This window comes from Macaca fascicularis, chromosome 2 (assembly GCF_037993035.2).
Source record: "Macaca fascicularis isolate 582-1 chromosome 2, T2T-MFA8v1.1".
Lineage (NCBI taxonomy): Eukaryota > Metazoa > Chordata > Mammalia > Primates > Cercopithecidae > Macaca > Macaca fascicularis.
The window spans coordinates 28977943-28998545 of NC_088376.1; the positions used below are offsets into that span (position 1 = coordinate 28977943).

A 20603-nucleotide genomic window follows, 5' to 3' on the forward strand; every position below is an offset into this window, starting at 1 on the left:
AGTCAGTATGTAATTCTTATAGCTGCAGTCAGTGCTCATTAATCTAGTAATTATTTTTCACAATAAAATTATAAATAGACCAATGATTTAGAGTTTACAATATTTTCTTCTTTGATGGGGATAATAGTTAAAGACTGCTCTTTAGTAATACCATAAACAGAAAGATTTTATATATATATACTCCTTACATATGTATTTCCTAGGGGGGGAAACAGAAGAAAATGAGCAATTGTTTGTACGAGATTGTCAGTAGATGTGAGGAATATGTAGAGTATAGATTGCAAGTTAATTATTGTAAAACAGGTCAAAAATTTTCAAAAAAGAGCAAGGAAATGTAGAGGCAAGGTACACTTGGATAATGTCTTATAAATCAGAAAACCAAACTCCAAATGGATTAATTTGTGATACTTATAAATGCTTAATAAAACTTATATTAATAATAGTCCGGTATTATAAGATCTTTTGAGAGAAAACCAAAACAGTTTCTCTTCAAGTGTAATCTGAATACTAAGGGACTTCAGTATTTGGGGAGCCAAAATATCCAAAATAATAGACTATTCAATAGAAATAGAATCCTGACTTTTGGTTTCCCATAACTTTATTGCCTATATTTTAGGCAAATCAGTTTTAACCAAATGACTAATGAGAATGTGGTCTATAATAGTACAGTATAAATAATGAGATAATATAAGGAAGTATGAAACAAGCATCACTTCCAAACACTGAAGGAAGACTGATTTCAGAATGTCTTTCTCTTTTAAGCTAAAGGGTGACCTAATAATAAAGTACGGAATCCCTATTTGTTGTTCACCCACTTATTTCTGCATCCATTCACTCAAATACATGTATTGTGCATGTACTCTCTACCTACAAGCTAGGATCAGTATCGTGGAGAACATGAAGACAGGAATTTGTGGTACAGTGTATACACATTCCTGTCTTTCTATATATGCATACATATACATATACATATACACATGTATGTATATCTGTGTGTATACTGTTAACTATGACCCAAAAATAACACATCATAATTCTATAGCACTTTTAGATTTGCAAACTGCTTTCATATACATTCCTTTTTTTTTTTTTGAGACGGAGTCTCGCTCTGTCCCCCAGGCTGGAGTGCAGTGGGCTATCTCGGCTCACTGCGAGCTCCGCCTCCCGGGTTCACGCCATTCTCCTGCCTCAGCCTCCCGAGTAGCTGGGACTACAGGCGCCCGCCACCTCGCCCGGCTAATTTTTTTGTATTTTTAGTAGAGACGGGGTTTCACTGTGTTAGCCAGGATGGTCTCGATCTCCTGACCTCGTGATCCGCCCGCCTCAGCCTCCCAAAGTGCTGGGATTACAGGCGTAAGCCATCACGCCCGACCTTTCATATACATTCTTATTTAAGCTCACCAGTGATTTTCTAGGTAGGCATTTTAATCTCCATTTTGTAGCGAGAATAATCTCGCTCTCTATTTTTGTAGATTTACCGTGGGATGATACATGTGATATCCTATATTTTTAAAAGATTAAAACCATGATTATTCTTCCTATTATGATATTGGTTTTAGTAACTTTTCCTAAGGTGTGTTTTTAAAACTTCAAATTCATAGGATAAGATGTTAATAGAGTATTGATAATATGTACAAAAAAGAAAAAGATTATGATATAAAATAAATTTATGCAACATTTCTTTTAAATAAAGTTTAATCAATTTCTTCAGAATTTCTCTGAGCGTATATATGCTGCTAATATACCTTGTTAGTCTTTTAGAATAGGGATGCAGTGTGCTACATCTCTGAAACTTACATGATAACAGAATCTTTGTTGCTTGGAGTGTTTGGTAGGAAGTGTGAACACATTTGGAAACACCAGTGTAAAGATTCTGAGTATATTGTAGCTTCATTTCTTTCTAGGTATAAGTATTTTCTCCTCTTAAGCAACCGTAGCAACTTGAAATCATATTAACTCCCTGCTACCTGAAACCCAGAAATTCTCTTTCAAAGGACTGCGAATATTATGCAATTAAATGCAAACTTTTGTATTTACTATCTAAATGCCCTAATAATCTTTAAATACAAGATCAGACTGCAGAGATAATGCAACTTCATAACTGGACATTGCTATATATACTTTATTTCCACAATTTTTATAATAAGCAAAGCTTATTGCTATACTTAAAATATAAAACATTTGAGTTTTTAAAATATACCATTTGCTCCTTATAACATAAGAGTAAAATCTTACTTCTAAAACATGGAAATATTTTCTGTTTTCTAGAAGCCCTTATGAAAATAGAACAGAGCATTGACAAAACTTTTAAAAGGATGGTATTTGATTTGAGTTTTCTGGAACTAACAGTAATATACATTGTGATGACATTTTAAGTACTGTGTTGTACTATTTCAGTATTGAGGTTAATTGCTTTTAGATAGACCTCCTCTGTCCATTAGAAATAAACTATGTCCACATAAATTTGCAGATGTGTTGGGGATTGAAAAAATATAGGACGGTGGAAAAGGATAGAAAGGACTGAATTGTTACTGGTTAGCGCTGTTTACAGCTGGGAGTATTAACTTCCTCAAAAGTTTCAAGACATTTTTAAAACCTTGCCACCCACGGTGTGATGTGCGGGACCAGTGACACCAGCATCACTTTGGAGTTTGTTTAAAAAAGAAGGGTCTTGACTTCCTGAATTAGAATTTATATTAAAGGAGATCCTCAGTTCATTACAGCGCACATTAAGGCTTAAGGTACTGACTGGTTTTTGTTTTAAAAAAATAAATCCAGGAGTCCTTCACTAGTGTCCACTTTAATGGCTGGAAAACTTCATTTTAGATTTTTTCCTCTTTTCTTTATCTCATGCATTCTTAAGAATGAGAATTTACAAGTAAGGGTTATCTGTAAAAGTTTTTATAATTCTTTATGTAAACCCTGAAAAAGTAGGGTTAGTAAATTCAACCTTCTTTAGGAAAACCGATGCAGTTATTGAAGTAATCAGCTCACAACATCATAAGCCTGGTCATTTATTTTTTTCTTACATAAGGCTTGTAAATGCTAAGTAGTTAATAACTAGAGAGCACTTCAAATCAATCTGCTTTTATGAGGTTTTATCCAACGAGGATCAGGAGATTTTGGATTAAAATTGTCAATGAAAATTTGAAAATGATGTCTGACTTAATCCTTTTTTTCCCATTCTAGATTCTTGGCCTTCCCGCCCTTCCCTGCATGATACAGATACACTTACAGGCATCTGCAATGGATGCGCCTGCTCCAGCCCAAGGGTAAGAGATAAAAGAGTTTCCTCTCTATTACAAAATACTCTTTGAACTTTGAAGTAGATTATTTATTTTAAAGTTCAGATTGTCATTGTCTTAGAGGTAATTTTGAAAAAGAATATAAGGTAACATTTTAGCTATAAAACGGGAGCTACTGACCAAGACACAATCTATTATACATGAGGAAACACAGATTGGTAATTAGGATTCCACTGTTAGACTCACATAAGGAACACAGATTTGTTACAGTGAGCAAGATGCATCAAAAATACCACTTCCCCATATTTCAGCTAATTCTGTCTGACATTATGATGCTTTTTAATTTTTTTTTTTGCTGGCTAACATCCTATCTGGCAGGGGTATGGGTGGGTTCTTCCTTGTATATAGTAATGGGGAGACACAGGCCTCCACTTTCCATCATGGAAGGGTAAGATGGAAAGAGTCTCCCTGTCCTGGCAGTCTGTGTCTGAGCATGTGATTTAAGCTTGGCCAATTGAATTCTTCCCTCAGGCACTGTGAATCAGACATGCAGAGGAGGTTAGGATTCCTGCACAGGATCTACAGACAGAAACATGTTCAGGCCATCCTTGTGAAATGTCACAATGGAACTTCTTGCATTGGCAGTGTGGGGCTTCCTTAGCTCATGTTCTCTTCCTCGTCTTGTTTTGTATCCTTCTAATTCTGAGTCTACATGTCCTGCGAATGAATTCCTTTTTTGTTTTTACTTGCAATCAAGAATCATGACTGATACAAAAATATCACCTCTTTACTAGACTTTAAGAGTATTGCTATTTCAGTTCTACATTGCTCATTGATATAAGTGATAATGGTGGCAGTTACCAACTACAAGCACACACTATGTACCAGATACTATGTGAAGTAAGTACTCATGAGTCAGTATTGCCACAGTCACAGATGACAAATCTGAGATTGTTTAATGAAAAACCACACATTGAGGTCATTTTGGTCAAAATCACATGCCTGATTCAAACTCACATTCCTGAAGCAGGATTCAGACCTGAACCTTTTGAGCTGCAAATCAGAACTCATATTAGGATGCTAACGGAGTTCTTCAGAGACTAATTCAATATCGTTGATTGAACTTTAAAAGTGATAGGAGCTGAAATAATATATACATATATTAATTGATATATAAGAAAACATGCAAGGTCTACTTGTACATTTTTAGCTGGGTATTTATTGATATCCTCTTATAGTAAACAAATAAAGCATCCTCCACTCCCTGCAAAAAGATCCTTCTGAAACATTTTTTTGCAGCCTCCCAAAAATTAAACTGTAAAAAGCACTCTCTGATTCAGTTGTGACACGTGTCTTTAATACAGTGTTTAATCTTACCCTTGAAGCACTATATCTAAATTCCATAAAAAATTGATATTTCCTAACAAGCTTATAAGGTTGATATAGGACTTGCCTCCTAAATGAACCTGAAAGAAAAAAATCTCCTATGTATGTGCAATTGTGAGCCTATGTAAAAATTTTTCAGAGGCTGACTTTCCAATTGAAAGGAGGTTCAGATAAATTACTTTAAAGATATGCAAAAGCATATAATTTTTTGTCCAGCACCAAACTAAACCATGAAGGCAATACTTTTAAAGCTATTTCCTAATAACTTTCATACATAAAATGATAAGTATTCACTAGTCATAGTTCATGGTACCTTCTTTCATTAGAAGTAATTGTCATAATACAATGATAATGAGAACTATACTAGCTGTTACTTACTGAGCAGTTACTAGGTACCAATCTAAATGCTTTATACATCTTGCTTAATTTAATACTGGTAACCCCACTGAGGTTGGCACTATTATTATTGTCTGTTTACAGTCATTGAAAATGAAGCAGAGTGAAACATCTCCCACTCTTTGGTGGTGCTCTATGTTCAAAGGATCTCTGTTCAAAAGAGAGCTTTATCTCTCACTGTATCTTATGATGAAGTCCACACTCTAAAGCTTAGCATAGTCTTTAAAGATCTGGTCTCTACCTATCTACCTCTTTAGCCTCATTCCCTTTCTACCATACCTCCATTCACCTTCTATGAGAGTGAATTGCTTAATATATTAATAACCCTGCTGCCACAAATGCCCTTTCCTCAACATCTATACAGACAAGACCTATTCACCCTTTAAAACTCAGGTAATCTCTGAAAAGCCTTTGATGACATTCTAGTTAGATTTAGTGCCACCCTTCTATACATATTCCTTTTATAAAATATATCACACTGTAATATACCCATTAAATCTTTGTCTACTTTTCCCACTAGATTTTAAGCTCTATTATTTGTTTTGGTATCCTCAGTGTCTAACACAGAACCAAGTATGTAATGGGCACTTAAAAATTTCATTTTATGGAAATTAACAGTAATTAGAAAGAAATTTTATCCTTTGGGAAAATGAATCTATTTTTATACATCTAATGTTAAACACAAACATAAGGAACAACATGTTCTCTCATCAAATGTTATTGGTATGATAAATTTTTGGATTAATGATAATTGGACCCAAAAACGTAAAATTTACTATTAGTGCAAAAATTACACGGTAAAAACTGAAGTAGCCTAGACTCTCAGCTACTTCATTATACAGTTAGATAGGGCAGGTCATAATTATTTAATTTGTGTTTAAATCTCAACCGGGGAATGTTTTAAATGAACATTTAAATGATGCAAATAATTCTAGCAGAAGGGAAAGTCTTTGTAGACAAGTCTATAAACCCAATATTTACACACTTAATTAGCATACTATCGTGCTAGTCATATCCCAATAGGTGTTTGGACAGGAAATCTCGTTCTCTAAAGATACATTTTCAGTCATTTTTACCATAAATGAGTAAGATTATCAATTATTTGACATGCCATGATCATAGGATGTACTTTCTAATATATCCTCTGGTGGTTTATGTGGACACTGACCCATAATAAGAAAACATATATATATATGTATATATATACACACACACACATATATATGAAGCACACATTTTGGGGTTTGTTTATCCGTGATAATCATTACTCATGAAACCAGAAATAAACTTTCAAATTATATGGTGAGCTTTTTCACATTGTAGATGAGGAAACTGAGGCCCAGACAGGTGAAAAAAAAATATTGCAAATCTGACAGCTGATTAGCAATGGAACCATGATGACAGGAGAGGTCTGTTGCCCCCAGTCCAATGCTCTTCTTGCCACTACTTCATGACAACGCTCTGTCTGTGAGATTGTGTTCTGGCTTACAACCTCCTACTCATTACATTGAACCATAATACAAGGACCAAGAATACAAGTAATGGGGTAAATACAGAAGCAATTCAGGTTTTTTTTTTTTTAATTGATAAACAAATACCTCTATATGTTGTGGGAGGAAAAACAACAGCTAGATTGTAAGTCTGCAGCAAGCCTGGCATGTTGGAAATGAAACAAAAGCCTTTCTTCATATAACTAAATGTGAGAGTGTGAATAAGCTAAATTTTCCCATCTGCAGACTCTCAGACTAGACGAGACTTACAAATTAATATGAGTGTATAGGTCTGGGGCCTGAGGAAAATTAGGTCAGGTCTAAAAAGGAATCAGGTGCTGACCACAAGTCAGAATTTTAATATGAATTCAAAACAAAGGGCAGAGATCTAATGCTGTAATTTACTGAACACCATTAGGATGATGACATATGATGTGATGAGGAAGCCTTCAAGACAAAGTTATAGAGAAGAAAACAATATTGAAAGATGGAAAATGTTTTAATCCACATACAATTCAGACCCTGATCCTCCTTTTAACCAACTCTTCTCTCTCTCTCTTTCTCCTTCTCTTTCTTATTGGATCTTATTTTTACCGAAGATATTTTTGCTTTCACTCGGCAGTTTTATTTCCCCATTTTCTTTGTTTCCTAGAATTGAGGACCCACAACTAGACATTTAAAAGTGCTTTGATAAAGAAGATAAGAAAATCACTCTAAGATAAAAATTATAAGAACACATCAGTTGTTTTGTGTAGCTCAGAAATAAAATTGGGATGTGAAGAGGTATTTTTAATAACCTGGACAGGAGATTATTCCCTTCCACCTGCTTTCCTAAGGTCTCCACCTCTTCCTCCAGTGCTGCCTTTGAAGGCTCTGTATATGTCCTTTGCTGAGAGACTGCCATTTATGAGGGCCAACACAGGGATGTTCCAAATATGTCCAGCCATTTAGTGCTGGTATGAAAAGTTTGGGCATTTTTCTCTCTTGGGAGTCTCTTATGCAAAGGTCTGAACTTCTTCCAAAAGTTCAAGATCGATTTTTGGTGGAGAAGATAAGTGAAGGATTTTCTAGCCAACTAAGAAGCAGATTCTTTTGATTAAATGTCAGATTAATAAAAAAAAATTCTACATAAGGTACTGTGACAATTCTCTAAAGGGTATGACTGTGAGAAAAATGCAGATATTTTGGGATAGAGAGTTATAATTTTGAGAATTTTCATTTTCTATAAATTTACTGTGGTTGACATAAGTTTAAAAATGTGTTCATGTGCATAATGTTTCAAATTCATTTATGCAGATTATGTAACACTCGAAAAATCTCCCTTAAATCCCCATGTATTATGGGGACTCACAACTATAAATTATGCTTGTAAATATCCAGTCCTTTCTACCATCACAAATTCTCAAAGTGTGCTAAATGTGGAGAGTGTGTTATTATGTTTACTTTCACTCTCACTCTCTCTTTTTAAAGGGAAGGATGGTAGAATATCTTTTCTATTAATATACCACCTCAAATATAAGTGATCATTTTCTTATTAGTTAAGATATTGTAAAGATAGGCCATAGGCCAGTTTCCCAGTGATTTACTATTACTAGCCCTGCATAGGAACATTTCAAGACAAGATTGAACATTATTTATCTAAACACTTCTACAGCCAAACTGGTTATTTTGATTATATACAAAATTTATTAGTTTAACCCATTAATTTTCAAAAAAAATGTAAGGTTGTTCCAGAAAACCTTATTGAATTAAATTGCTTATATCATGGATTCAAAAACAGAAATTAATTAGACAAATTGACAGTAAGAAGAAATATATTTATAGACTTGTCTTTCACTTCCTCCAAGTTCTTGATACTCTTTTTTTAAATTTAAAAATGGAAAATGTGACAAATGTAAGCCCTTACCAACTTCCCACTTCAGAAGGCTGTTGTCTTCCCTCTCCATTTTTCCAATGACATACCAGATACACGCCATCCAGTGTGCAAGGAGTGCAAACATGGACATGAGCAGAGTCAGGACGATAGTACTGTGTTGGGAATAGCGGTCTAACTTCTGCAGCAGACGCAAAAGACGCAAGAGTCGCACCGTCTTTAGAAGATGCACAAGAGACACCTGTGGTAGGAGACAGAGCAGCACAACTTGGTGCATGTGTTAAAGTCATACCACAACATTAACTTGGAGCCATTCTAAAAATTCTGGAAATGAAGTAGAATTATTTTAATATTATTATTTTTATGAATTGTCTTTGTTCTTGATATATTATATCAGAAAGTGATAGAATTAAAGAGGTTGGAATAAAGGACAGGATAGGAAGGATAATTTATTTTCTTTGAATAAATACCTTTCTTAATTAGGGGTTATCGTTTTTTCACTTCCTGTCTGATTTCATACTGTAGTTTACATTCTGATACACAACTGAAACACATTATGGTATCAGAATTGTACATATCTCGAATTCCCTATACATATTTCTTTTCAACCCCGCATTCCCTTCTCTGTGTAAGGAAATTGCTTTATAATAATAATTCAGACAAATTGAAGTAAATGCATAGAAAGTGATAATAAAAATACCTTAGAGTTTATTTTTTAAAATAGGTAGACCCATAAAACTTGAGTAAGTTCTGCTCACAAATACCAGTAGCATCTTCTGCCTCATGTACTATACCTCCAACATTATCAACGGAGAGAGAAAACATTTGCCTGAAGCGCTCTCTCTCTCTCTCTCTCTCTCTCTCTCTCTCTCTCTCTCAGTGCTCTCTTAAACATGCTTAGGGAATTAAAATGAAAGGGACAAGAATTTCTGAAGAGTCTCCTAGTGCCTTTGCATCCACTGTAGCAGTAGAATTGTATCTGAGGGGTTATTTTATTGACTTCAGGGTCCAATTGAAAAATGTGCATCATTGGTGTGGACCAGAATGGTCAATATCACCATTAATAAGGGGTGTACATAACACACATTCTTTTCATACCTTCAAAGAACATTCTAAAATGGAAACAACAAATAAAACATTAAATCATATGGAAATGCAGTTTGACAGATTTCTTGATGTCACCTAATTTCTTTGGGGAAAGCATACGTAGAAAAGGAGTGACTTTTTATGGCTTTAACTAACTGCACTCTTTCCTTTACAAAACTTAATCAGACACAAGGTCAGCATTGGAGTTTGCTTTTGTATTTATCTAAAGTCAGTTGACTTCTAATTCTGTCCTCTGCTAGCCATATTCTCTTATCTCTAAGAAAAACAAACCTAGCACAGTGCCTGACACATAGAAAATGCTTAATAAATATTTATTAAATGAGTGAATGAATAAATTATCAAGTTAAGATGCAAACATGCCAAGCTCAGCATAGAAATTGATACTCAACAAAATTATATTCAGTTGTAATCTTGTGAATTATTCTATACTCAAATACAGTAAACTCTTAAGGGCACTTGAAGAACTTAACAGCTAGCTTTGCTCTTTTATTTCTTTTTGTCATTCTCCTGTGTCAAGTTTTACTTTCTTCTCCTTTATAGCTAAGTTCTCATCTATCATTTCTCAAGCTGGTGGTTAGCCAGATGGTCGGAGGCCAAGATTTGTAATCTCTATTCTGTTATTTAAATATATTACTGGGGATGGAGTTTATTTTACAGGTAGATGAATTTGATGGTTAGGTGACAATTTGGAAGTGAAATGAAACTGGAACGGAAGTCCCAAATGGAGGCAGACATCTGCACACATAATTTTGATACAGTCTCCCCATTTTCTCTGACCAGACAGGGGATATTTGAGCAAAGAATGTGGAGTTGCTTGTACATGAGGACAATAGCCATTTGCAAATATAAGGAACATGAACCTTGGTGTCCAGACGACCCAGATAGTTCTATGTTCATTCTTAAGTCAATAAAAACTGGCATTAAAAAAATTATGCTTGCTCCCATCAGAGTCAATAGCTTCTTGCTAAAGTTTTAATATTGCCTCTTGAAGAATGATAGGAGAAAGAAGCATATTTGACTTAGATGGCAATATGTATCTGAAAAGGGAGAGGATTCTTTTGACTCTTTGGATGCTGTTTCAAATTTGTCACTGATGAGAACTGTAAGCTACTCATAGACAGGGGCATTCATTGAACCCCCCTATCAAATGTGAGTTTCCCCTTTTACCAAATGGATATGACCACCTCCTAGCTATCACCCGAAGGGAGAAAGAGAGAGGAGGCGAACTAACATGTTGTGAGGTCTTCCTAGGTTTTAGACATTTAGAAAAGCATTGTATAGATATGTGGCATTTTTAGTCTGGTCAAAAACTCTGTAGGAATTATATTATGCCCATTTTACGGACATTTTAGTGTTAACTTCCCCAAGTAAGTTACTCAGATGGTAAGTGATAGAACTTGGATTCATACTTCTGCCCTTTCTACTCTATCAACCTTCCTATGTCTTATTCATAATTTTATCTCTTATAAGTGCCTTTTACAGTGATATACATACTAGTTTTCAAAAAGCATGTGATCTCTACTTAAAAGAACTGCCATGAGCAATTGTGAGCAGAGCCAAAGCCAAAGCTTATGCAGTTCTGAATGTCACCTATGGAGATGCATTAACTGGACACATTTCAGATTTGGGAGACAAACACATTTTGTTATTTATTTGTTTCTTTTTTTAAGTCTTTGTTGTAAAAGAGCATAACCCGTAAGTTATTCCTCATAACTTACATTTGCCTGAGAAGAAAACATAATACCTTGAACAAGCTTTTCTGTTCAAATATTACAGAATATTTTGTCCTGACTAACTTGTTTAAGAGGGATAATGAATTTAGGTGCCAGCTTTTTCAATGCTCATATGCTCACTCCTGTGAAAAGCAGAACAAGTATCAGTGAAAACAGATTTCTTCCTTCCCCTGTTTCTTTTTTTTTTTTGACATAGATGTTGCTCTATACCTTGTATTATTTATGTAGCATTTGTGTTAGATTACATAAGATTGATGAAAAGAGAGCAGAAGTGTAGTGAAAGTATATAAATATTTAAAATTCGTCAAACATGCGAATTAGACTTTTAAGACATTTCTTCATCCATATTAATTTTGGGGAATGAGAATGCTAATGATATGAAAGTGTATGTTATGTATACCTATAATATATATTATATATGCATATTTAAAATACCTTATTTGCTCAGTACTCAAATAAAAATGGGACATAAAAAATGTATTCATTTTTAGTAGCAAAGCAGCAAATTAATTTAAAATGGAATTGTATTAAATAATTAATGAACAATTTAAAACAATTTGGGGGAATTTGGAAATTTTTTTAACCTTTTGTGAATTACATGCTTATTCTGCAGTCTTGCAAAAACATGGTTTTAAGCCATTACTGTTTCATGATGGTACACTTATCTAGTTAAATTCAATCTTAAAAAGCACTGTAGAAAGCCTGGATAACAATTCAGTGTAGCAGTGATTGATATATACTAGATTTTTCCTGGGAGCTTTCCTTTCAGTTGAGTCACAAACGTTTTAAAGATGTTGGCACTATCAACTTCCCAACTTAAAAAGAAAAAGAATAAAAAGAAACTATTGTACAGGCAATTAACAAATGCACAAGTCTGCACTAACAAGTCGGGATCACAATTCTACATTCATTCTGAAGTTAATAATAAATGTATTTGAAACTGTGATTATTGTGTGTAATATTTAAAACTATGCCTTTAAATTTTTGAAAGAGAATATGATTTCTATGAAGCACTGTCAATTGAATAGAATATCTGCTTAATTTGAACTAATGTTTAATAAATTTTTACATGCCATAATTGGTTACTCCAGCAGAAAATTGCATTACTGCTTCACAAATGGCCTCCCTAAAAGTTTCTTTATAAGGGAGCATTTAATACTTTTAAGAATACCAACCATCATATTATAAAAATGGCTTCTACTACAAGTGATATGCTTTCTGTCCTGTGAGGCTACATGAGGGTAAGGGATTTAGAGCAAGAAAAAGAAGGTACCAAGATTCATGCAAATTCAAGAGAACTCTCAAGTTTTACATTAGTCATATCATTTAGGTTTTTGCTACATCCAACAGTTTTATAAGGACTTCTAAGAAGTGGTTGAATTCCTTCATTTAAAATCAACAGTCCTCTCTATCTTGATCAGTCTTCAGTCGGTTTTGCCAATGAGTAACAAAATACTAAAGAAATAGAGAGTTAAGGGTCATAAAAGCAGAAAAAAAAATCTTCAAACTCTCCAGCAAATTCTTGAGACAAGTATCTGCCTAGGTAATATAAAGTGATGCTTAAATTCCTGCAGATGATTTCCTTCAAGTCTGTATAGTATTTTCTATATTCTTGAATAAGTAAATGTAATATGGGAAGAAATCCATTAATCCTCAGATAAATCTGTAAATATAAAGCAATTCCAATTAAATCCTTATGGAATTCAAAAAAAAGAATTTGTTTAGTGGGTCAATATTTATGATAAATTCAGCATTTCTGTGTTTCTGGGCTCTGGGTATTTATAAAAGCAAGAACAGGTAATATGAATGTCAAAAAGAAATAACTTTATCAACTGAAGAATCTGGCCTGCATATCACCGGACATCAGGGCATCTTTATTGAAGAAGGTACAAAACCCTGGAAGCATAAATCGCCACAACCATTTAAAACCTAAACATGGGAAAAATAAATCAACCTTAAAGGCCACGTGGCGGGGAGCTCTTTACTCACCACTGTGACGTTGAAAGCATACAGGAGATCAAAAGGCAGGGCAGCGATTAAATCAATGATGAACCAGGTTGTGACATAGTGGATGCAAATTGATCTTGCTTCAAAGATAACTTGGCCAGACTTGCTGACATAAGTTGTTCGGAAATTTAAAATAATATCTGCTTGGGAAAAAAAAGATGGAGAAATAAAAGGAAGAGACAGAGAAGAAGAAAGAAGGTAGGAAAGACAAGGAAAGAAAGAAGAAAGGAAGGGAGACAGGCAGGCAAGCAAGCAGGAAGGAAGGGAGGAAGAAAATTGTAGAAAATTAAATAAAATTAGGCAAATGGCAACCACTTAGCCTAGTTCAGATTGATAATATCCAAAATATTCTCCTCTACAGATCCAGTTCAACTCAACAGATACTGAAGAAGGTTGAAAGAAGTAATATTTTCTGAGCACATAATATGTTCCAGACATTAAGCCACATGTTAAGATTATTAAAATAAATAATGACAGCAATGGCAACAATAGTCATCACTTACTAAGTGTTCACTATGTACCCGATACTGTTCTAATAGCTTGGCATAGGGTATTTCACTTATTCCCAGTACATCTCCTGAAGTAAACAGTGTTACTCTGATTTAAGAGTCAGAAATCAAGTCTCAGGAAGAAAAAGTAATTAATCCAGAATAATATTGCCAAGAGTGGTAGAGTCAAGTTTTAATACAGATACAGGCCGGGCATGGTGGCTCATGCCTGTAATCCCAGCACTTTGGGAGGATGAGGCAAGAGAATTGCCTGAGCTCAGAAGTTCGAGATGAGCCTGGGCAACAAAACGAGACCTCATCTCTACTAAAATTCAAAAAAATTAGCTGAGCATACTACATGTCTGTAGTCCCAGTTACTCCAGAGACTGAGGTGGGAGAATCACTTGAGCCCAGGAAATTGAGGCTTCAGTGAGCCATGATTGCACCATGGCACTCGAGCCTGGTCAACAGATTGAGACCCTGTTTCAAAAACAAAAACAAAAACACCCACTAAATATAATCTTAAGTCTGTATTCCTTATTTTATATAATATTATTTCCATGTATAAAAGTTTTACTAATCTCTGTGTTGATACGGAATTCAGCCCTGCCCTGAAGGCACTCCTATTAACAAAGTACTGGTAGTTTCTTGTGTGAATTTCTAGGTTAAATTCTATTTTAATGAAAGATGTAATTGCTTTCAATCTTTCCCTGCATCATTATTTAGTTATATATTACTGAGTGTTTTACAATATATGAGGTCTCCTGAGTGCTGATCAAATGACATCGCTATGAGCTTCCAACAGCCCTATAAGCTTGAAAGAAGACCCTGAGCACCAGAAAGGAACACAACTCAGCTGACACTTTGATGTCGGCCTTTTGAATTCCTGATTGGAGGATCCAACTAAGCCATCCCTGGACTTCTGACATATAGCAACTGTGAGATAGTAAATGGATGTTGTTTTAAGTTGATAAGTTTGCTATGCAGCAATAAAAACTAACACAATACTTACGTTATTTGATTCTCAGTATAGCCTTGTGAGGTGAAATACACAGGAGTTATGACAAGGCAGATTAGTATTAATGTAGATAACATATAGGTTCTTAGTATGAGCCCAGTACAGTTCTAAGTCCCTTATCATCATAATCTCATTGATGCCTTACAACGCTAAGAGGTAGTCATTTCTATTATCTCCTTTTACAGATGAGGAAATTGAGGCATAAAAGAGGTCAAGTGACTTGCCCTGGGTGATACATCTGATAAAACTGAAGCACAGGATTACATCTTCCAACAAGTTAGTGAAAGAGCAAGACCCAAATCCAAGTCTCCTGAATTCCAGTTCAGGACTTGGGGTTGTGGTATCTTCACAGAGACTAGTCTCATCACAGATCTAGAGGCAAGTTCTGGGTGACCCAAAAAGAAAACAATCGTTGTTCTAGTCTATTGTGAATGATATAACCTTTAAAAACTGAATTATTAAAAGTGACTTTTTTGTCAAAAAATAAAAATACCTAGATAATTTTATTGTTAATATTGAGAATACGAAAGAATGAAGCTAATTAATAAAGCACTCACATAGGATAAGAACAATCCCAGGTGAATTCCACTGCACAGTTAAAACGCTATCGTGGCAAAGCACCACCGGACCGTGGAAGCATGGCCACCGTGAAGGAGACAGGTCAGTGGAATGCCCTCAGACTGTAAGAGTAGCACGTGAACCTTCATTCTTCCTCTTTATCTTTCTAGGCTCATGCATTAGCAATGCAATTTAGTACCTCAGACCACCCACTTTGAAATAAAGCAAATATTTCAATTTCATGTTTTCTAAAAGGAAGCACAGGTGAAGCATTTAAAGTCTCATGAGTAAGGAAACCCAGAGTTGTTTATTGAGCCCATTAGTGATGTTTGGTTTCCACAATATAGGCTAAGGCAAGCCCATAAGTTCGTTATAAAATTAAAGGGGATAAATTCCTTGAATAAGTGGCCTTGAGATCTACCACAGTTTTCACAGAAAACCCATTGCCATCGTCCATATACATACCAGCGGCACTCCCATGAATGGAAGAATGAATGAAGTGAATGACCTATGGTTGATTGATACAGCAACATTTTTAAAGCTATGTGGTTAGTTATGTGCTTGACTAAAGAACAAAATAGTGGTTCAGACTTCTGAAAAAAAAAAAACAGGTATTTTCTTGGATAAGTCATTACAGAATATTAGTTTAAATAGCTTTTTAAAAAACAATTTATTATTCAATTGAGTTAATGGAATGAAAAGAAATATGCCAAATTTAGGTTTAAAAAGAAGTAATTATAAGACTTTTATACACAAAGAGATAATAGTAAAAGAATAAAAGATTTTCAAACATCTATACAAATCTATGTTTGACATACTTGAAAACTTTTTGGTTTATTTTCACGGGGAAAACTTAGATATATATTATTTTCTAAGATTTCTAGGTCTATGGTACACTTATAAAGTGTATGGTACACTTGCAAGGACTGTATGTTTATCCAATCAATATTATTTTTTGGTAGCTGATTTCAAAGCAAATAACTACTTTTGTCATACTCATAAGAACAGACATGGTTCTGGTATATTTACAAAACACTTTTTCACATTCATTAATTTGAATATTTCCCATGCCATCCTCTCAGGTGGACTGCTGTCACTTGCATTTTAACAATGACACAGGAGATTTAAGTAAATTGTTTGAAGTCATGCAGATAGTAAGCAACAGAGACAGAGGATGTCTTTTGACATTCAATCCCATTTTCTTTCCATTATCTAAATGATTACTGCACTTCTAAATATATTTTAGAGGAAATAACAATAGGTCAGTGCAAGGAAATGCATTTCTGATTGTAGTCCTTCGATCAAATTCAGCATCAGCACTACCCAGGTAAAATAATATTAAATTAGGGTCACAGAATTAAATGTGGTGAGATGAACTGTCTTTGATTCTGGAAGTACAAGGGCTAAGCTTTTGTTCAGGGATAACAGAGAAGTCTCTCTGTTTTCTATCCAGTGGTGAGGATGTGGTGGTGGTGTTCACGAACCAGGATAACTCAATGTTTATAAATATTTCCTTCCATTTAAGAGAACTGTAGAGATGGTAAGTACAGATTCTTCTTTGAAAGAGAAGGAAGCACAGAATAAAAAGATTGTGATGAGGAAGAGCTTTCTAGATCTGGTGTCCCTCATGACAGAATCATAGAAACAGAGTGGAGTTTCACAAACACTGAATGCAGCTACTCCTCCCCATGTAGCTGTCTCACTCCCTTTAAGATTTTTGTTTCTTTGGCTAATTAAATCAACGATTTATTTAAATATTACAATAAGAGTGTGATCTCCAGACAATCTATAACCTATCTGAAAAGCAGCAGTATAACTTTCATTTTTGAGAGTCTAGAAGCATAAGTATAATGTTTAAAAAAATACATGGAAGTGTATTCACTAATATCTACAGTTTTATATGTAATTTTCTGGTTAATATCATTTATGATCAATTTGCACAATTGTCCATAAGTACAAAACACACACACATATACACACAGTTTAAATTTTTAAGAAATTTCAAAATCCATAACAAATTAACTCAAAAGGATTTTTCACTTAGAAATCTTAATGTCTCCATGTGCTTACATATGCATAAATGATCCTTTATGGCACCAATGAGTAAATAAGCAGGGTAATGCAGAATTACCATACATACTCTATCTGGTTTGTAGAATTTCCAAAAAACTCATCATCATATACCCACCCAAAAGAAGCAGAATATAACTGAATTATCTAATGCTTCAGATGACAGTTAATAATTTTGCAGAGTGATCAGTTTGCCTTGTTGTATTTGAGTTTTACATAGAATGATTAATAAAAGACAAATAATCAAGAGAAAAATGTGTACATATTCTATTCCATGCTCTTAAGGCAGCCAAAAGGGAGTATTTCACTTATATCCCACACTAAATGTCTTTATGTGGACTAAAAAGCAGAAAGGTTAAATCCATTTTTTCTAGTTTGATTTCCTGAAGAACTGTGTAACTAAAAAGCACAAAAAAAGAGGCTAAATTTAATATGGCATAAATTAGTAGGTTTCTTTACTTTATTAGCATGCATGACAGATGAGAAATAATTTTAAAATCATATTGGCTTACTTGTTAAAAAGTAAATTAAAATACAATAGTGTGCATGAAAGCATATGCACCACATACAAATAATTAATGTCTTCATTTAGCCATTTCTTTAAAAATTAATCAATGTAGTACAGTGTGGGTGGAGAGATATTTAATTAAACCAGCTGCCAACTAATATTCAAAGATTCTCTGTTTTTTTCATTGCTTATGAGGCACTCTTTCAAACACAGTACAATATCACAGCAAATTTGAGCTAGAAGGTGTGGGACGAATGAATAGAGAGCTGATTAATGAAGAGAGGCTTGAGGGACTAACAATCCTAAGAATAATTGCAATTGATTGCCAATATTAGTGGATGAGAGTTTCATATCACTTGACCGTTGCTCATCTTGTCAGATTTGTCCCTCTTGCTTACCTGAAGTGAAAGATTAATGGAATAGAAAGAGCAGCAGGCCCAGTGAGAAACAGCATTTAAGAACAACTACATTTAGGAGAAAAAATGAAGCTGACAAAGGGCAATCAGGTAGATTGAGGTGTAGTTGATGCTGGTATTGGCTTTTGCTTTGTATCTGTAGGGTCAATTATTCATAGTTGTGTTAGTTGGCGATGTCCATCATTAGGTAGTTATTTTTTCATGTTTTAGAAAAATTTTCTTTTTTCTGTTGATACATGACCAATGTACATCTTTTGGGGGTGCATATAGTTTAATACATTCTTATAATTTATAAAGATCAAATCAATATAAGTGGAGTATCCATCACTTTCTTGCTTTTCTCAAGTCAGAGGAAATGTCTTCTTTCTCATAACTTCTTTTCCTTTATTCTAGTTTTGTTCTCAGCAGCAGCACAGAATACATTGTCCTCTCCCAGCCCAAAGCTCTTTCTGTAAATATCTGAGATCAGCCGTCAAGTTCATCTCTCAGTCCTCAGGTTGAATATCTTCATTTCTTTCAACCATCTCTTACTGATACGGTTTCCTCTTCAGAGGCCTGATGATACTCTCTAGTTTGGTAGTTTTCACAAAAGCCTCATGGAAGAAAGGAAGGATTTGGGTTCTATCTCCACCCACCCAACCTTTCCAATTTTCAGGCTGAGCTTTTATTCATTTTACATAGTAAGCCTCCTCATCAATTTTGATTTTAAAAAGGAATTTTCAAGTCTTTAATACAATAAAGAAAAGAAAAAGAAAACCACTCTTGTAAGGTACTTGGAATTAAATTTACCATCCCAGAAGTGGTCTGGCCAGTGTGGGAGACAGGGGCAAATATCCACAATTCCCACCAGCATTGTTTGCAGAGTTCTTGTTACTCCATAGCCTTGCTAACACTTGATGTTATAAAATTTAAAATTTTTTTGCCTATTGAGTGGGATAATAATAATTTTAATAGTGTGTTTAGAATTAGTTTTAATACTTCTGGTAATGCAGCCTTATTAAATTATCACGGTTTAAAAAAACCCTTTTATTACTATATACTGAAGTGAACTTTTGCCAACTTAAAGTCCCAAATACTATTGTTTTTCATACATATCGGTCCTAATAGACTGCTTGGGTTCTTACTGGAAGAGCTAAAGCATAGATATATCTTTCAGCTTTTCAATATACTTAAGTATCACAAAATACTGCTATTGAGGACTTGTGTTCTTTGCCTTGTGCAGAGCCCCTGGCACTCAAAGATGAACAAGGCATCCAAGAGAAGCATGCCTTTTTCTGGTAACCACAGGATTTCATAATTTTATTAATCTGCAATCATTCCAGCTGTAGATGCATAAACACACACTATCTGTGATCTTGCTTGCAGGTCAGAGGAGACAGTGCGCACTACCAGTGGATCTTTAATATTCCTCATTTATCATCTACAACTAATTATTTGTGTTATATTGGTCTTGTGCTTTTATTTTGTTATATAAGTTTACCATATCAAAAGACTTCCATGTAACATGCCCACTGGCATGTGTACAGACTATTTTGACTCCCTATATTCACTTTTTCAGTGATGTGTAACTCCAAATTAGGTATTAAACTTTGGAAACATTTAATCATTTTTAATAAAAAGAATTTAATGATTAAACTTAAACTTACTGAAAAAACCTTATTTAATCAGTCTTAATTATATAAAGTTTTGACACATTTATTCTGTTTATAGGTGTAGTTATTAGGTGGCAAAGTTTCCAAGTTTAAGTAAAAACAGAAAATATAAGAGCTATCTAATTTATAATATTCAATCATGCAATTAAAAAACTAACAATGGGGGTTATGAGTTTCATTTGAAGTAAATATTAATTATTCCAGTTACAAAGCTTAGAACTAATGAACACTTGGCTGGGTGTGGTGGCTCACGCCTGTAATCCCAGCTCTTTGAGAGATCAAGGCGGGTGGATCACATGAGGTCAGGAGTTTGACACCAGCCTGACCAACATAGTGAAACCCTGTCTCTATTAAAAAATACATAAGTCAGCAGGGTGTAGTGGTGGGTGCCTGTAGTCCCAGCTGCTTGGGAGGCTGAGGCAGAAGAATCACTTGGAGGCCAAGGCTGCAGTGAGCCCTGGGATTGTGCCACTGCACTCCAGCCTGGGAGACAGAGTGAGTTACACATCACTGAAAAAGTGAATATAGGGAGTCAAAATAGACAGTCCGTACACATGCCAGTGGGCATGTTACATGGAAGTCTTTTGATATGGTAAACTTATATAACAAAATAAAAGCACATGACCAATATGACACAAATAATTAGTTGTAGACAA

At 34.5% G+C, this 20603-nt stretch overlaps 1 protein-coding gene across 3 annotated transcripts in view; it reads right to left on the reverse strand.

Moving 5' to 3' along the window:
* KCNH8 (potassium voltage-gated channel subfamily H member 8) overlaps nt 1-20603 on the reverse strand; it is a 380763-nt gene that overhangs the window by 122956 nt on the left and 237204 nt on the right. For 2 of the 3 annotated variants that reach the window (XM_005545676.4, XM_074033725.1), the window contains 2 exons: nt 13220-13377; nt 8424-8631 (listed from right to left, as the gene is read on the reverse strand). In XM_005545676.4, coding sequence (XP_005545733.2) covers nt 8424-8631; nt 13220-13377 — 366 coding nt within the window. The remainder of the gene's footprint in view (nt 1-8423; nt 8632-13219; nt 13378-20603) is intronic. The other variant, XM_074033726.1, reaches the window with a different exon arrangement.